This window comes from Plasmodium gaboni, chromosome 10 (genome assembly GCF_001602025.1).
Source record: "Plasmodium gaboni strain SY75 chromosome 10, whole genome shotgun sequence".
Taxonomy (NCBI): domain Eukaryota; phylum Apicomplexa; class Aconoidasida; order Haemosporida; family Plasmodiidae; genus Plasmodium; species Plasmodium gaboni.
In genome coordinates, this window is record NC_031490.1 from 959,438 (window position 1) to 978,331 (window position 18,894).

Here is an 18,894-nt window from a genome sequence, read left to right on the forward strand (position 1 = left end):
TATATAATAATAAATAACAAACAAAATTGTAAACATATAATTCGAAAAAAATATTTTATACTAACATGTGGACTCTCAATTTTTTGTAAATCATCTTATTATATATACATGGGAGGGGAAAAAAGAATAATAACTTATCATCTATAAAAAAAAAAAAAAAAAAAAAAAAAAAAAAAAAATTAATAAGTAATATATATATATATATATATATATTATAATACATTCATTTGTCTATATTATTCACTTTATATTTTTTTTTTGTTTTTCTTACTTTTTCCAGTTGAAGAATTATATTTGAACACTGGACAATAATATAAAAAGTCATGAGAATCTAAATAATCATTGTCTTTAAATATATCAAATAAAGAATTAAAATTTTTTTCAAAATGAATTAAATCGTTTTCTCTATTTTCATTTTTTTCATCATAAATATCATTTTTTTTTTTTTCTAAAGATTCTTTATTTTTTTTTATTTTTATAAGTATATATGGAGAATCGTAATAAAAATTCTTTTCTTTTTCTTCAACATTCCATTCATCAATTTTATACACATCAGATATAAAATCTATATCCTTTTCAAATGTATCATCATTCGATACTTCATCTTTTGTATTTTCTTCTTCATCCATATATTTTTCATATTCATCATTTTTATTTTCTTCATTTGTAATTTTAAAAAAAATTATGTTCTTTTTATGAATCCTATTGTGAATTAAATTGTTCGACGATTTAGTAAATTCACTTTTATAAATTTTAAGCGGCTCTATCCATATGCCATCTTCCTTTCTAATTTGTCACAAAAAAGATGAAATATGTACACACGTATAAATATTAATATATACATATATATATATATATATTTTTGCATGAACATATATATATTTTTACATGAACATATATAGATTTTTACATGAACATATATATATTTTTACATGAACATATATAGATTTTTTCATGAACATATATATATTTTACATATATATATTTTTACATGAACATATATATATTTTTACATGAACAGCTCATATTTTTTTTTTTTTCTTATTTTTATTTTTTTTTTTACTTGTTAATTTTCTCGGAGTATTTAAAAGAGGCGCTGAGATTATTTAAACTGGTGTTCATATTAATGGCATATGTAAAAAAAATTGAATAAAAGAATAGCAAAGGATTAGTGAACATGGAAATATTGTAAACGTTGTTAGCTCCTCTTTGTTCTTTGTTGATAATATATTTCAAATAGTTTAATTTTTCTAATAAATAAGTGAGCAAGTTTTTAATGTTTTCTTTTTTATGATTTCCAAGGAAGTTCCATTTTCTTGGTACCTAAAAAGGAGAATAATATAATGCACATGGAAAAAAAAAAAAAAAAAAAAATTAAGTAATAAAATATATATATATGGCTGTTTCTTATATATATATATATATATATATATATATATATATATATATATGTATATATTAATGTAGAATATACCCTATATGTTAATAAATCATTCATTATATCCATATAATAACTATTCAAAGACATATTTGTATCGTTCATCTTTACAAAATAATGAATCTCTCTCTTCATTTCATTCACATAAAATAAAAGGGTGTTGTATTCCTCCGTTATGAAATTTACTGTATTGATATAAATAAAGAAAATATACACACATATATATATATATATATATATATATATATAAATACATATATTTATATTTATATTCATATTTATATTAATATTAATATTAATATTAATATTAATATTAATATTAATATTTTAATACGTTGTTATTACGTTTGGGGGTTGTGTTGATTCCGCGTTTTATGAAATTAAAATTGGAGAAAATATCAAAAGATAATAAAATAAGATAAAGTGCATTTTTTCTTTCGTACATATTCATAATTAAAGAATTGGATATGAAAATATTTTTCATAGATTTTATATTATAATTAATTTCATATATATGAGATATTTTATTGTGTTGTAATATTTTTTGAAGTAAATGGAAATTCTCTTGAATATATTTTATTAATTCATTTATTGTAAAGGTATTACTAGATATCTTTAAAATGTTATTTATATTTGATAAGACATTTTTATTAATTCTTATAGAAAAGAAAGTACATAAAAATGAGGATAAGATATTTTTTATTAATATCATTTTTTTAGAAAACACAGTTGATAAAAATGAATTGAAATATTTAAAAAAAAATTCTTTATATTTTTCTTCATTTTTTGATTCATACACTTTTTTATCATTATTAATATTATCTAAGTTATTAATATTATCTAGGTTATTTTTATTATGATATATGTCATTTAGTTCTTCATTTGTATTATTTTTTACATCAATGTTTGCATTTTTGACATCACTATTATTATTATTATTATTATTATTATTGGTAGTAGTAGTAGTATTATTTTTATTTTGATTTTTATTTTGATTGTCATCCTGAATCAACTCTCTTCCATGTATCTCCATCATAGTGTCGTCCTCCTTCTCGCTTAACAAATTTGGCAAGTTATTAAAAATGTCAATTAAGAAATATAATTCATTGATTATGTCCATATCTAATTTTATATTCTCTAGATGTGATTGCTCATTTATAAGGACAAAGAAAAGCATTACATAAAATACATACTTTGAATTTAATTCATTTTCATTTCTGAATTTTTTGTTATTCATTGAATTTATAACAAAGTATAGAAAATTCAAATATTCATTTGAATACATACTAAAATCTAGATTAATTACAACAGATATTTTTCTTAAAGATAATGTTATTAAATTCAAGTCAGTATAAAATACAAAAAATATTTTGTTTAAATTTTTTTCCATAAAAATTTGAAGCTTGTAATTATCCCTTTCATTGTTTATATCTATCATAATAATATCACTAATTTTGGTGTGAACACAATTATCTGATGTTATATCTACTAATGTAACATTATTATTATTTAATAAAATTTTAGATATTATAAAACTATATACGTGTTTTTTAAAAAGAAGGATAATCCTACCATTTTTATCTATCATGTTTATAAAATATGTATTATTCTTTATTTCATCTAATAATGAAATGTGTACTGTTTTATTATTATCGTTTTCTAATTTAATTATTTCGTCATTATTATAAACCTGCATATTCATTTGTTTCATTTCAAATGGAATTATAGAAATATTCATATATTTATTTATTAAATTGTATAAATTATTGAAAACATATTTTTTATTTATATAAATGTTTTTTAATTTTATAGATATATAAGTCTTAATAGATATATCTAACATGTCCTTCTTAATTATTTTATCAACTATAACTTTGTAATAATATAATTCATCCTTATTTATTTCTTTTAATGGTATATATATTTTATCATAATTATCTCTATCCTTATTTTTTATATATTTGTCCCATTCTTCCTTATTTTTTTTTATATTCCTTATCAAATTTTTAAAAATATTTCGCTTATATTTTTGTAATTCTATTAATTCACACATATAATATTCAACACTTCCTATATCACCTTTTTCATAATTGTTATTATATTTTTCTATTTCTTCCTCATCTTCACTATATGTATCAAAATTTCTGAACAAGTCAGAATTTTCCTGACCATGTTCATAATTTTCCACCACTTGATCATTATTTTGATTATCATAAGAAAGTTTTTTTAATTTTTTTTTATTAATATAAAATAATTTTATGAATGAGTTTAGATTATGTGTGAGTTGTTTAAATCTGTATTGTTCATTTGTGACATGTATGATATAATTATTTTGTGATATATATATAATATTTTTATTTTTGTCATTTTCAAATGAATCTTTTTTTTTCATATTATCATCAATTTTTTCTGATTCGTTGTAATTTTTAAAGAAGATGTCTTTATGTTTGTCTGTATGATATTCTTTATGTTCATCATCACCTAGTATATGTTTAGATTCTTTTACATTATCTATAGTATCGAGTTCATTTTCTACAACTCCGAACGTTTCATCAGCAATGGAGCTATCGGATCTGCTTGTGGAGCTACTGTCTATATGATAAGAATATTGATTACAATTACTATTATTATTATTACTATTATTATTATCATCATCATAACAATAATTATCATGTAGTGTTGAGTTATATCTTTCTATGTTGTCCTTATTAAAACTTTTAGATTCTTTCATATTTTGTGTGGATATAATTTTTTTCTTTTCAGAATTATAATTATTATTTTCAAAGGGGCTAGATTCTTTATTATTATGTTTATTATATATCTGTTCATTATGTATATTATATGGTTGTGCAACTTCATTATTATATTTACTTTTAATATTTATATTATGTTTAATATTTTGATTTGGCTCTATTTGACATAACTGTTGATAATTATTATTATTTATATTTATATTTATATATTTTTTCATTATAGTTTTTTTCTTATTTATATTTTCAAAATTTTTAAAAAATAAAAAGATGTCTTTCCATTTAATACATTTATTGATGAAAATATCTATATATATGGAAAGAATAAAGTTGACTGTGAGAATATCTTTATTATAAATAAGTGATATAATATGAAAATAAAAAAAGTTTAAAATATATATTTCTGCTTGTTTATTATTGATTATATTAAAATGACGAGAAAATGATTTCAGAATTTTTAAGAAGAATGTATTACATATATAATATTGTTTATTAATATATTTTAAAGATTGTATTAATAAATAAAAAACATAAATTAAGAGAAACTCTTTTTTATCTTTATTATTTGAATTTTTTATATGTTGATAATATTTGTCTTTTTCTTCTGATAGTTGCTTTACAACATCTTCTTTTTTTTTTTCGTTTTTTAAGCATTCACGGAACAAGTTCACGACCTATACAAAATAAAATAAAAGTAAAAAATAATAAAATATATGATATGAATATATGAACACATAAAATGAAACAAACAAATAAATAAATAAATAAATAAATTAATATATATATATATATATATTTATTTATTTATTTATATTTATCTATTTATGTTTTGCTTTATATTGTCTGCTTTTTTTTTTTTTTTTTTACCTTTTCATGATAATCCTCCAGATTGATATAATAATCTTGATGATTATCTTCATGTTCTTCCTTTTCATAATAATATTTGATCACATTAATTATATTTCTCTTTTTATAATTACACATGATAACGTGATAATGTGTGTTTATTTTATTAAGATTAATATTGGCAATATCATTTAAAAAAATATATATAATATTTAAATTATTTTGTTTCAATATTTTATATATATTTTGATCAACTCCTTGAAAAATCAAATAACAATCGTTATTATTAAATTGTTTAATTTTTTTAATAAAATTATCTATATGATTATTTTTTATAATATATGTTTTGTTGTCTTTTTCATCATCATTATTTATTTTATCACAGCTATTAGTGTGTTCCATACTATAAGAAGATAATTTAATTTTATAAAAATATTCATATTTTATGTAAACAAATTTTTTTTTGTCCATAATTAATTTTTTCAACATATATTTTTTTGTTTGTAAAAAAATATCTATACATATGATCACATTATCATTTAAATGATCAAATGCATTACAATAAAACATAATCATTTTATCGTAACATAAATTCATTTGTTTGTATTTTTTTAAAAAATTTATATCAATAAAATTATCATAATTTAAAAGATCTTTTATATTTATATATTTATAACTATCATCGTGAAGATCACAATTCTCCATGTCTTTTTCTTCATTCTCTATCTGGTAATCTGTTTTGGTTTTATGATTTACATTGTTCATTTTTTCTTCATCTTCATCTTCTTCTTCTTCCATTTGATTATTTTCTTTTAATAATAATTTAAAAAATTTTTTTTTTTCCTCATAAGTGAATGACAAACAATAAGTATATATCACTGACTTGAAGAGAAGAAATATTTTTTGCGTCTTCATTTTTTCTTTTATATGTTTATAAACAGAAAGGACTTCTTCCTAAGATGATAAAAAAGAATAAAACATATGAAAAAAAACACAAGTGAGATAATAATATGGACACAATTATATATATATATATATATAAATATATATACATATATATATAAAATATACATATATATTTTTTATATTTTTTATATTTTTTATATATTTTATATTACATATATTTGATGCGATGGAGGTGATAAATTTTGAGATATTATGTGTTGAAGATTTTCCTTCAATGTGTTAGCTTTTTTATTTAATTGTTTTAAATTTTCATATTGTTTATTTATTTTATGTTTTTGTTTTATATAATTATTTATTGATGATATATAGAGATGTATGATATATATAAATTTATAGTTGATATATTTTTCTACATTTGAAATATTTTCATATTTAGAAATAATATTTTTATTAATATTATGTTTATCTATATTTTTTATTTGTTTTATAAAAGATGTATATGTGAATGTATTATTATTATTTTTTTTAATATATTCTTTATTTTTGTTTATATATAGATATAAGATTTTAATAAGTCCCATATAATTATTTTGGTTATTATATTTGAAATAATAAAAATCATCTTTGGTTATAAAATTTAAATATTTTTTAGTAACATAAATTTTATTTTCATATATTTTTAATTTTGAATATATACATTTATTAATATTATCTATTTGTTTGTTTATATTTTTTATATCTTTTATAATATTATTTATTTTGTTATATAAGTCTGGTTCGAAAAAAGAAGACAAATATTTTTTACATGTCTCTTTTTTATTAATAAAATGATTCACTTGGTCATTTAGTAATTGTGTATATATATCTTTAGTTTTGTTTATTAAATATTCTATATTGAAATATATATTTTTTATATAATTATCATCTCCATGTTTATAAAATGATTGAGAGTAAGAAGAATGTGGAGTAGACATATAAATATTATCCTCATATTGATGATTATATTTAGAAGGATAATATATTATATTATTCATATAAGTCATATTATTTATTTTGTCATTTTTTCTTCTCACTTTGTTATTATATTTTTGAATTATTCCATCCATTTGTAAAAGTTCCTCATATATATTTTCTTGTCCTTTTTCATAATAAATATCATTATTATTTTTATTTTTATTTTTAAATAAAAAAAATGATGAGGTTTGTCTATTATTTATATAATTAAATATACACAAAGATATATTAAATATATTAAAATTATTTGTTTCATAATAAAATAAATTTAAAGATATTATATGACAACTTTTAAATATCTTTCTATATTTATTTTTATATTTTTCATATATTAAAAGAAAATTATCAGTGTATAAAATAAAATGATTCATATCTAATAATAAAGACGAGATATAATTATTAAAATTTCCTTCTATCATTATATCTTTATGTTTTATCATATTCATAATATATAAATAATATTCGTCTATAAAACAATCATATAATATTTCTATTCCACCATTATATAGGACATTATCTAAAAAATTTAAATATTCAGGTTCATCTACCAATTTGGAAACAAAAACATTTCGAACATTGAACATGTTATTATAATAATTATCATTACTGTTATTATTATTGTTGTGAACATTTTTTTTATTGTTGTCATCATTTTTTTTATTGTCATCATTTTTTTTATTGTCATCATTTTTTTTATTGTCATCATTTTTTTCATTGTCATCATTTTTTTTTTTTTTGTCATTTTTTTTATTTATGGTTTCCTTCCTATATACTTCCTCTTCTTCATCCATGTCATATCCTTTTATTGCTCGATCATATGCCTTTTTAATTTCCTTTTTAATTTGCTCTATATGACCTTGCAAGCCATACAAATTATAATATTTATAATAACAAAATATAGTAACAATTTTATTTATTAACACACTTTGATGATTCACAAATATTATGTTAGTCCTTTTTAAAAGAAGATAAGTATTTATACTAATTATATGATCTACTAATATTTTATATAAGAACAAATCTTTTGTTCTATTGTCATCTTTTGAAGAAAAAAAGAAGTATTCCTTTAAATTATTTATGCTTAACATATTATAATCATTTTCATATATATCATTCTTATTTTCTAATTTATATAATTTGTAATTATCTACATTTATAAACAAATCATTTTTCATGCACATTATATGTTTGTCAAAATATTTTAAAAAAGCCTCGTTAATAATTTTTTTATATTCTATTTTTTTTTTATAGCTTAATAGGTTAGAATCACAAAAAATACGTTCTATATCTTTTCTAAATAAATTTAATATATTATTAAAATTGGTACTACATTCTTTGTCATATAATAACATATAATTTATAACATTGTTAAGTTTGTTCATATGTAGGTAATAAACACTATCATAATGATAATAATAATAATTATTATTATTACTATTATTATTATTATTACTATTATTATTACTATTATTATTATTATTATTATTATTTTTGTTGTTGTTTATATCCTTTCGGTCTGTTCGAAATATATTTTCAAACACTTCTAAGATAAGACTAATAAAATTATTACACTCGTTTACAACCTCTTCATAAAAATTCTTTAAAAAGGAAAAACATAAAAATGTATATTATATGTATAAATATATATATATATATATTTTATATATATATATTTATTTATTTATTTATACACTTACATATTTAAGAAATAGACATTCTATAATATTCGAATAAACATTCTTTATGTCCTTTATAGTCATAGAAGAAATCTTAAATACAAAGAAATTTTTATATATCTTGGATATTATCGATTTATGTTTTTGATCGATCAACATATTTTCATCATTCATTGTGCATAAAATTTTTTTATTTCTGAAGAGGACGTTTTTATTATATTCTATATCGAAAAAGGACTGAAAAGAAAAAAAAAAAAAAAAAAAAAAAAAAAAAAAAAAAAATATATATATATATATATATATACATATGTTTGTTTTTTTGTTTGTTTTACCTTGTCATTTATGAGGGCATATAAGAATTGAAATGTATTGTATGAATTATCATGATAATCACAATATATGTCATCAATAAATATGGTTATATCCTGATCGACAGTAGGCTTTGAAAAATCTAATTTTTTTTTTAAGGTTTTTATTATGTCATTATATTGAAATGAATAATTAAAAGAAAAAATAAAATGATAGTTATTGGTTTGTTTTTTTTTATTTAAAAAATTATAGACAGATAAAGATTTAGCCATATTTGAATGCCCCATTATTAAAAAGGGTAAATTAATATTTGTCAAAATATTTAAAAAATTTAAAATAGATAATATATTTAAATCTTCATATAAATAAAAACTATTATTTGTTACAAGTATATTGTTTATTAATTTATTTTTTTCTATTATAATATTTTCATTTCGATATATTTTTTCTTGTCTACATAATTTATTGGTTTCTATATTATAGTATATATGTAAAAATGATGTATTACGTGGTATTATAGATATATTATTAATATATTTCAATATATATATTTCAAATCTATTTCTTATTTCTTTACTCATAAATGATGTAAATGTATATATAAAACTAATTATCACAATATTATTTATATGAGTTTCAAGAGTTCTTTTATCATATCCTTTTTTTTCTTTTAATATATATAAAAAATATTCTACAAACATTCCAAACATATATATTAAATTATTTATATGTATATAAACTGGTATATTCTTTTCATCTATTAATTCAATTATATAATCTTTATATATATCTGATTTATTATATAAATATATTAAATCTTTCTTTAACATAATATCCTCATCCTTTAATTTGTATATATTTAAATTATCATCATTATTATTAAATATTTCCTTCCTCTCTTCAAAATAAATATTTTCACTATCATCTTCTTCAAAAGAATTTATTCTATCACGTTTTTGTCTTCTTTTTATATCTGTGTCACTACTATCTTTATTCTTAATATATTCATTATTATTTTGGTTGGAGTATGTGCACATTTCATTCTTCCTCCCACGAACATTTGTATTATTATTCATATTATTCATATTATTCATATTATTATTATTTATATTATTATTAATTGTCTTTGTCAGTTCCATCGTGTTATGTTTTTTCTCTTCATCTCCATGCTGCATACCACCTTTATCATTCACATTATTTTTTTCTGAAAACTTTTTATTTTTTGATTCTTTCAAAGGATGTACTCTTTTTTTTTCTTTTTTAAAATAAAAGGATGATATTTTATTATTAATTATTTTTTCGTTGTTAAAAAAATTCAATGCTTCTATAATTAAGTCTTCAAACAATTTTATAATTTTATTTTTTATAAACTTGTAGACATTCATCTTATTGACAGTATAAGAGATAAAAGAATTGTAAGGAATTTTATTTTTTATATGAACAAAATAACATTTATCAATAATATATGGAGACATAGAACATAAACTTTCAGGTTTATAAAAAAAACATTTATTATTAATTACATCATCCTTAATAATTGTATGAGTATCTTTATTTATTTGGTTATATATATTTTTTTTTATAGTATAATTGCAAATTTTATCAACAATATTCATATCACTAACATTAATATATTTTAAAAAAAGATTTTTTTTTATTTGTTTTTTATTAAGAATAATACTTTCTTCAGTCTTCTTAAACATATTTAAATTTATAAATTCCATATTTTTAATTGGATTATTATTATATGTTACATTCTTTGAATGAGAAACATTTACTTTCTTTTTTTTTTTATCTGAATTTTTATGTTCATCACAGCGAGAGGTTTTTTCATCAAAAAAATTATTATTACTATAAGTATTATTATTATTATAAGTATTATTATAAGTATTATTATTATTATTATAAGTATTATCTTCTTTATCACGCTTGATATCATTCCTATGAGTTGTAGAACCTAACATACTATGTTCTCCTGCTTCTTTTCTTTGCTCAAAATTTTCTTTTGTATCTTCATTCATATTTTCACTTTTATAAAAAACATATTTTAATATATCTTCAGCAGAACAATAATGTAAATTTATTTTATCTATACTACAAATATCATAAGCACAAAAGCATGTTCCTTCTAAATTTTTTAAAAATTGATATAATAAAAAAATAATACTATTAGCACCTGAATAATTTTTCCCTATTATTAAAATATTTTTAATATATCCAGTTGATTCCTTAATACTTTCATTTATTTCTTCGATTTTCTCTTCACCTTGTCCTTTATTAATTTTTATTTTTTTTTTATTATCATCATATATATAATTCAATAATTTGTATAATTCCGTTGCTTTATATACTTGATATTTTAAAAACGGTATTTTCGTTTTTTTTATTAAACCAATAATTATTTTATCAAGCTCATTTTTCCAATCACTAAAATATTTTTTATTTCTCTTTTTTGTATTATTCTCATCATCAAACAAGTTTTCAACATAATATTCACCATCTACATCTTCTTCTTTTTGTTTTTTGTCTACATAGTGAGCTAGCGTTAATTGACATTCTCTTCTCAAATTAAATAATAAGCAAATGTTATTTATTATATCTTTAATTTTTTCATATCCTACAAATTGTGATACATATTTTATAATTTCCTTGCACACTTTGTATTCTTCCTCTTCTTCTTCTTTATTTTTTCTTATGCTCAATTTTATGATATGAATGATTTTTCTTTGATTCACATAACTCTTAAGTTCTTCCTAAAAAAAAAAAAAATACACACACATATATATATATATATATATGTGTGTGTATACATTAATTTTTTTTTTATGATGTAAAAATGTTTTATTTAAAAGATACAAATAAATATTTCCATTTATTCATTTTTATCCTATTCTATCACTACTCATACTAACAAAAGGAACTCTATATATAAGTTATTGAAGGAAATATAATTAATAGCTAGCTATAATACTATTTCATTATTTTTATCGATATTAAAATATATATATATATATATATATATATATATATATATATATATTATATATGAACAGGTCAGGCAATATTATATGATAAATAATAAAATGTATACATAAATATATATTTATTTAAATATATAGTCTAAATTTGTAAATATATTCATTTATATATCAAATAATTAAATTTTTTTTTTTTTTCCCCCCACTTTGTACGTACAACTTATTTAATGGAATAATATAAACTATTACATAGGTAGCTAAAATTTTTTTTTTTTTTTTTTTTTTTTATGAATTGTTCAGGTAATTTAAGAAAAAAAAAAAAAAATACATATACACTATATATACATGATATATACATTATATATATACATTATATATACATTACATATATATAAGATATATCATTACGTGTTTTTTTAGATACAGATATGTCTTGTAAGTTGCTACAGATATAAGATCTGGGTTTCTATAACCGAAAGAAAAGTATAGAAGATAAAAAATAGACAAAGGGAATGGCTTCGAAGATTGAAATATGGTATATGAGAAATTAAAGTTTGAATGAATATTATTATAATATTTTTTTGAATAATAATAAGAAATAGGTGGATAATATTGTTTACTTATAGATAGATATATAAGATTTCTTTTATTTAGATTTAATTCTTGATTATTAATAATAATTTGTTTTTTTTTATTTTGTAGATGATAATTAATTATGTTTAATTGTTTATTTAATAAAGATAAAATATGTGGTTTATATTTATCTACTTGATAAAAAAATAAGGATATATTAGATGATACAGAACATGATAAAAAATTTAGGATATCATTTTTATTTAAATTAATATGATTAATTAGAAAATAATGAAAACCTAAAAGTATTGAAAAATTCTTTGTATAATTAATTGAATAAGAATTATTTGAATATAAGGTAATAAAATGATTTGATAAATATTTATATAATAAGAAAGAATAATTTTTTTCGTGATATATAATATCTAGAGTATAGTTATAATTATTTAATAATTCATATTTATATTTTATATTATGATGAAAAAATTGTATAATATAATCATTATTTTTAAAATAATGTTTACTTAATTCTAGATAATTAAAATGGCTTGATGAAATATTGGGGCAATTATCATTAAGGATGGATAACATTTTTTCTTTCATGTTCATAAAAAATAAAAGAATGAATATTAAATGTTTATTATAATAATAAGAAGAATTATGAATATTATCATTATCATCATCATTATTATTATTATTGATATTATTTATATTTATATTTGTATGGGTTAATTTTTTTGGTTCATTCATCGATATATTGTCTACACTCATATTATCATCCCCATTTGACAAATATAAATTTTTATTATATATTTTTTGTATTAGATGTATCACATTTTGAGATAAGATATAAATTAAGTATTTATTTTTTTTTATATTTTTTATAAATATATCCATGATGTATGTAAAATATATGTTTAATATAATGAATAATAGCTGCATATTTGTAATAGTTATAAATATTAAATAAGTATCTTCTTTTAAAGGACAGAAAAATAAAGAGTCATCAAAATTTTTGTCACCATCATGATTATTATTATTATCATCATCATCATGATTATTATTATTATCATCATCATCATATTTATTATTATTATTATTATTACCATCATCATCATTTTTCTTATTATTATTATTATCTTTATGTTTTATGTCCTTTTGAATGATTTCATTTTTTAAAAACGTTTGTATATTTTTTTGAACCCAATTTTTAATTTCCATATTAATTTGATTTAATAAAAATTCCAACTTTTTATATTTTATTTCTTCCTTGAATATTATTCTTTGATTATCGTGGCTGACAACACCACAAATAATTTCATTTTGATAGATAAGTTTTTTAATACAAGGGAATATATGTTGTATATATTTATTTAATGTTTTTATATCTTTAATATTTAAATATATATGTAGAAATTTTTCATCATTTAATAAAAAGAAAGAAAAGAATTCTTTTCTTTTATTTAATATATATAAATTTACAGTAGTAATAAGTTCTTGAATTTGTTTTAATAAGTTAGAAAAATATTGTATATCATAATTTTTTTCAACATGTTTATTTATTTGTGGATATATAAAAAATTCTTCACAATGATATTTATATGTATTAATTATGGAAGAGAAAAATTCTGAATCGTTTGTAGATTTTTTTATTTCATTATTTTTATATTTTTGTAATATATTTATATAATATGTTTGAATTTTTTTAATTATAACTAATATATTTTTAAAATTTAATAATTGCTTTGATAATTTATATATTTCTTTATATATATGTTTACTATATTTATCATTCTGTATAAAAAATAATTCATCTATTATTTTTTTAATATATCTTATCAGTTCATCTATATTATTTATAAAATATACTTTTTTGTTCATAAGACTAACATCTAATTTATATTTTTTTAAACAAGTTTTTATATGCTCAAATCTATCGTTAATCTTTTTTTCTTTCTCAAATTCAAAACAGATCTTTTCAATACAATTTAGAAAACTACCAAACGGAAGTCCAAATAATTTCTCTAGTATTATCAGTTCATAATTATAGGATAAAATTTTTTTTTCTTTTTTTTGAATGTGCTGTATATTATCTTGTTTGTCACATTGTGTGTTATCATAAGTGGCGTTTGTCTTTTCATTGGACTTATGTTTTTGACGTGTATCATATGATAATATATAGTTCATATTTGTATGTGTGTCATTATTTGTATGTGCGTCATTATTTGTATGTGCGTCATTATTTGTATGTGCGTCATTATTTGTATGTGTGTCATTATTTTTAAATGTGTCATTATTTTTACTTTTTTCATTTTTTTCTTTTTCTTGCGAACCCCTTATTCTATACATATCATTTATATTATCTACAACGTGGTTATCACCAGCATACGCATCATTCAACAGATCTATAGCTCTGCTGAAATATTTTTTATTTGTATATATTGGTTGTAGATATTTCAGAAGTTTTATTACATGCTCATATGTCACATTGAACTTTTTACACTTATCATATATTTCATTGTTTACAAAATTTTTATTTATTTTCTTAAAAAAAATATTGATATTATTTATATCATTATATAATTGAGATATGTTTAAATAAAAAATTTTTTTATGTCTATATTTCTCATTCAGATTTATATATTGAAAGAAAGTATAGATGGTAAGACTATTATTAATATACATATTACACAATAAAGAAAAATTAACGAATTCGTTTTTTTTTATTTTTAAAACATTTTGATAATGAATATATTTATCTACATCTTGTTTTATCTCTAGTATTTTTAATCTGAGAAATTCTAGTACATGGAATGTATAAAATTTTTTTCTCTTTTTCTCTTCTTCATGTATCAAAATTGTATTATTATTAAAATTAATTGAAAACATATCTTTCAACATATAACTGGGATCATCACCATTATTATTTTCTTTCATATTATTTTCTTTCATATTATTATGTTCCATATTATTATGTTCCATATTATTATCTTCCATATTATTATCTTCCATATTATTATCTTCCATATTATTATCTTCCATATTATTTTCTTTCATATTATTTTCTTTCATATTATTTTCTTCCATATTATTTTCTTCCATATTATTATCTTCCATATTATTATCTTCCATATTATTATCTTCCATATTATTATCTTCCATATTATTTTCTTTCATATTATTTTCTTTCATATTATTTTCTTCCATATTATTTTCTTCCATATTATTACCACCTTTATATGATGTATGATCGAGGTGGTCTTGATCTTTATTTACATACTCCTTTGTATGGTCATCAAAATTTTTATAAAAAACTTCATTTATGTCATTTATAGGATATACACAATTCAAGTGTGCTACTATATCACTCAAGTCATAATTAATTTCTTGATCCATAATATTTGTATTCATTATGTTTAAATAGTTTTGTATATTTTTTTCAACATTATTAATTTGAGAATTGAGTTCTTTAAATATAAAACTATATTGTATATCATAATTTACTTCGGTGTTTAATATACTTTTAATAAAGTTCATTTTTTGGTTCATATGAAATATTTTTGTAGTTTGATTCCCACATATACTTATATAATATTTTTTAAATAATAAGAATAAAGAAGATATAGATTCCATTTCTTCTTCTATAGATACTAAATTATTAAGAAATGTATTAACAAATTCTATATATGATACAAGTTCATTTATATTTGTAGGTGTTTTATTTATAATATTTAAAGAAGTATCTAATTTTTTTGTTAAATTCTCTATAGTTTTATTATTTAATGTAGGTAAATAATTTATTAAGAGAGTCCATTTTTTATTTATATTCTTTAATATATATTCAATTAATATTGTACTATCAACTTTAAATATATGAATATTTAATTGTTTACTCATTCGTTTTATTTTATTTTCTAATTCTTTTAATGATAAAAATAAATTAGAAATAAATTCAACATCCATTATATCAATTTCTTCAATATTTAATTCATCATACTTATTATAAGTATCTATTATTATATAAAATTCTTGACATACATCTACCATATAATCATAAAGTAGTTCTATCTTTTCTTTTAATTCAATATCTAAATTATGTATAGTCTCATCATTAAGAATAAAATCTTCAAACTTCCTATTATCATAATTGGCGTTGTTATTATATGTATTGTAACCATCAACATGGTTATCTTTAAAACCATCCATATTTTTATCACTAAAATCATTTTTATTATTATTTATATATTCATTATTATATTTATGAAATATAATCTTGTCAATAAAAATTTCGTTTCTAAAAAATTCTTTTATTTTATAACTTGTTATAAACTCTTCCCTCTTGCATATATTCTCTATACTTTTATTTATATATTTAGTCATAGTATTTATAAGTAGTTCATATTCTGGATTTATATGTAAATGATTATTTTTAATGCTAATAGTAATGTTGAAAAGACAAACATTATTATTTGACATATTTTCATTCCCCCCCTCATTATTATCACTGTTATTTTTTTTTTTATTATTATCATCATCATTATTATTATTAATATTATTATCAATATTATCATTATTTTCATTATTTTCATTATTTACATTATTTTCATTCCTTTTTTTAATCATATCATTGGTCACCTTCTCGCTGACGCACATGTTCTTATCACTCCTCTTGACAACATACTTAGATTTATAATTGTTTACTTTCTCCTCACTATTATAATCACCCTTCCTATTTGTTTTAATAGATGAAAAAAAGAATTTTTTTCCTTGTTTTTGCTTCTCCCTCTCATCATTTCTCTTCTTATTTACGCTTACATAAGGATGAGTTCCATGTGGCTGATTTTTTGTTAGATCCATATTTGTTTGATAACATATATTTTCATAATTTTTATTATCATCCTTATTGTATTTTTTTTTTTGCTTACCATAATATTTTTCTTTATCCACAAAAATATTAGCGCTGTGATTAGAATAGTGGAGATCGTTCATGTCTTTTCTATGTTCATGATTAGATTCGAAATAAGGATCTAATAAATCTAGAAAATATGTATATGTATTTATTATAATATTTCGTAGGACATTATCACACATATATTGACATACTTGAATAAATTTTTTTAAATATATGCTATAACAATTACTAAGAGCTATCTTGTTATAATATATGTTTATTTCGTTATCATCTTTATTTTGATTATATATTTTTTTTTTTTTATATATTTTATTATGAATATCAAATTTTTTTTTTTCTTTTTCTTTTTCTTTTTCTTTTTCAAATTGTTTTATATCTGTATTTATTATGTTTTTTCCATATACATTGTGATCGTTTTTTTTTTTTTTAGTAGATAATAGAATCCTTGTATCACCAAGAATTTGTTCATTGGCCATTTCAATAGTATGGATATTATCATTCTTCGACATATCAATAATTTCTTCGTCATTTTCGATTTGTTTCTTTTTTATATTAATGTCATTTTTTATTAAAAAATTATTTAATGCAGTCATACAATAAATATAAATAATGTTAATTATATATTTAATTTTGTTATTAAGAAAACTATCAAATTTCAACATATATTCATCTTGTAATTCTACATATTGATCTATAGTCATATTATTTATATTTATATCTATTAACTTTGTTTTGTTTATATGTTTTAATACTTTTTCTATTTTTATAAAACCTTTAAAAAACGCTTCATTCAAAAATAATAAATTCTCTTTTATATAATATTTTTTATTTTTAAATTTTGTGCACTTAATCATATTTTTTAAAAAAAAAAAATATTTATATAATTTATATTTACGTATAAAATTTAAATCTAAAGCGCTCCTTAATAAATTCATATGACACTTCCATTCATTCAGTTCATAGAATGTCGTTTCATTCTTTTCGTTTATCATGACACCATTAAGAGAAATAGACAGCACGTCCACTTTTTTTTTATTTTCACAACACGCTAGTTCGTAAGAAAAATTCGGCAAGCTAAAAAAAAATAAACAACAAAAGAAAAAAAATACATATAAAAAAAAAAATATATATATATATAAAAATATATATATATAAAAATATATATATATAAAAATATATATATATATTATATAATTCACCTCTTGACATATATAAATTCATTATTCTTCAAATTATTTTTCACAAATTCAATCAATTCATTGTGATTTCTCCATTTATTTATTATGCTAAAACTAACTTCTATGATATCCATATTTTTTTTTTTCTCATCCATATTACTTTCTTCACATTCTTCATTCTTAATAATATTATTATTACTATTATTACTATTACTATTAATATATATTTTTTTTTTCTCTTTAATATGAATTTCTTTGTTTTGGCTAGCTACATTTTTATTACCATAAAGTGTTATCTTTTCACCACTTCTTTT

At 18.6% G+C, this 18,894-nt stretch overlaps 1 protein-coding gene across 1 annotated transcript in view; it reads right to left on the reverse strand.

Moving 5' to 3' along the window:
• Positions 1-55: 55 nt before the first annotated feature.
• The window catches only part of PGSY75_1025500 (hypothetical protein), a gene marked incomplete at both ends in the record, with an annotated part of 19,160 nt that continues 321 nt past the window's right edge, over positions 56-18,894 (reverse strand). The window contains 11 exons of the mRNA XM_018786027.1: positions 56-141; positions 272-786; positions 1,064-1,323; positions 1,475-1,623; positions 1,784-4,862; positions 5,056-5,988; positions 6,153-8,552; positions 8,652-8,867; positions 8,963-11,692; positions 12,326-18,476; positions 18,602-18,894. The exon at positions 18,602-18,894 is cut by the window's right edge and continues 321 nt beyond it. Of these exons, the coding sequence (XP_018641644.1) occupies positions 56-141; positions 272-786; positions 1,064-1,323; positions 1,475-1,623; positions 1,784-4,862; positions 5,056-5,988; positions 6,153-8,552; positions 8,652-8,867; positions 8,963-11,692; positions 12,326-18,476; positions 18,602-18,894 (16,812 nt within the window). The remainder of the gene's footprint in view (positions 142-271; positions 787-1,063; positions 1,324-1,474; positions 1,624-1,783; positions 4,863-5,055; positions 5,989-6,152; positions 8,553-8,651; positions 8,868-8,962; positions 11,693-12,325; positions 18,477-18,601) is intronic.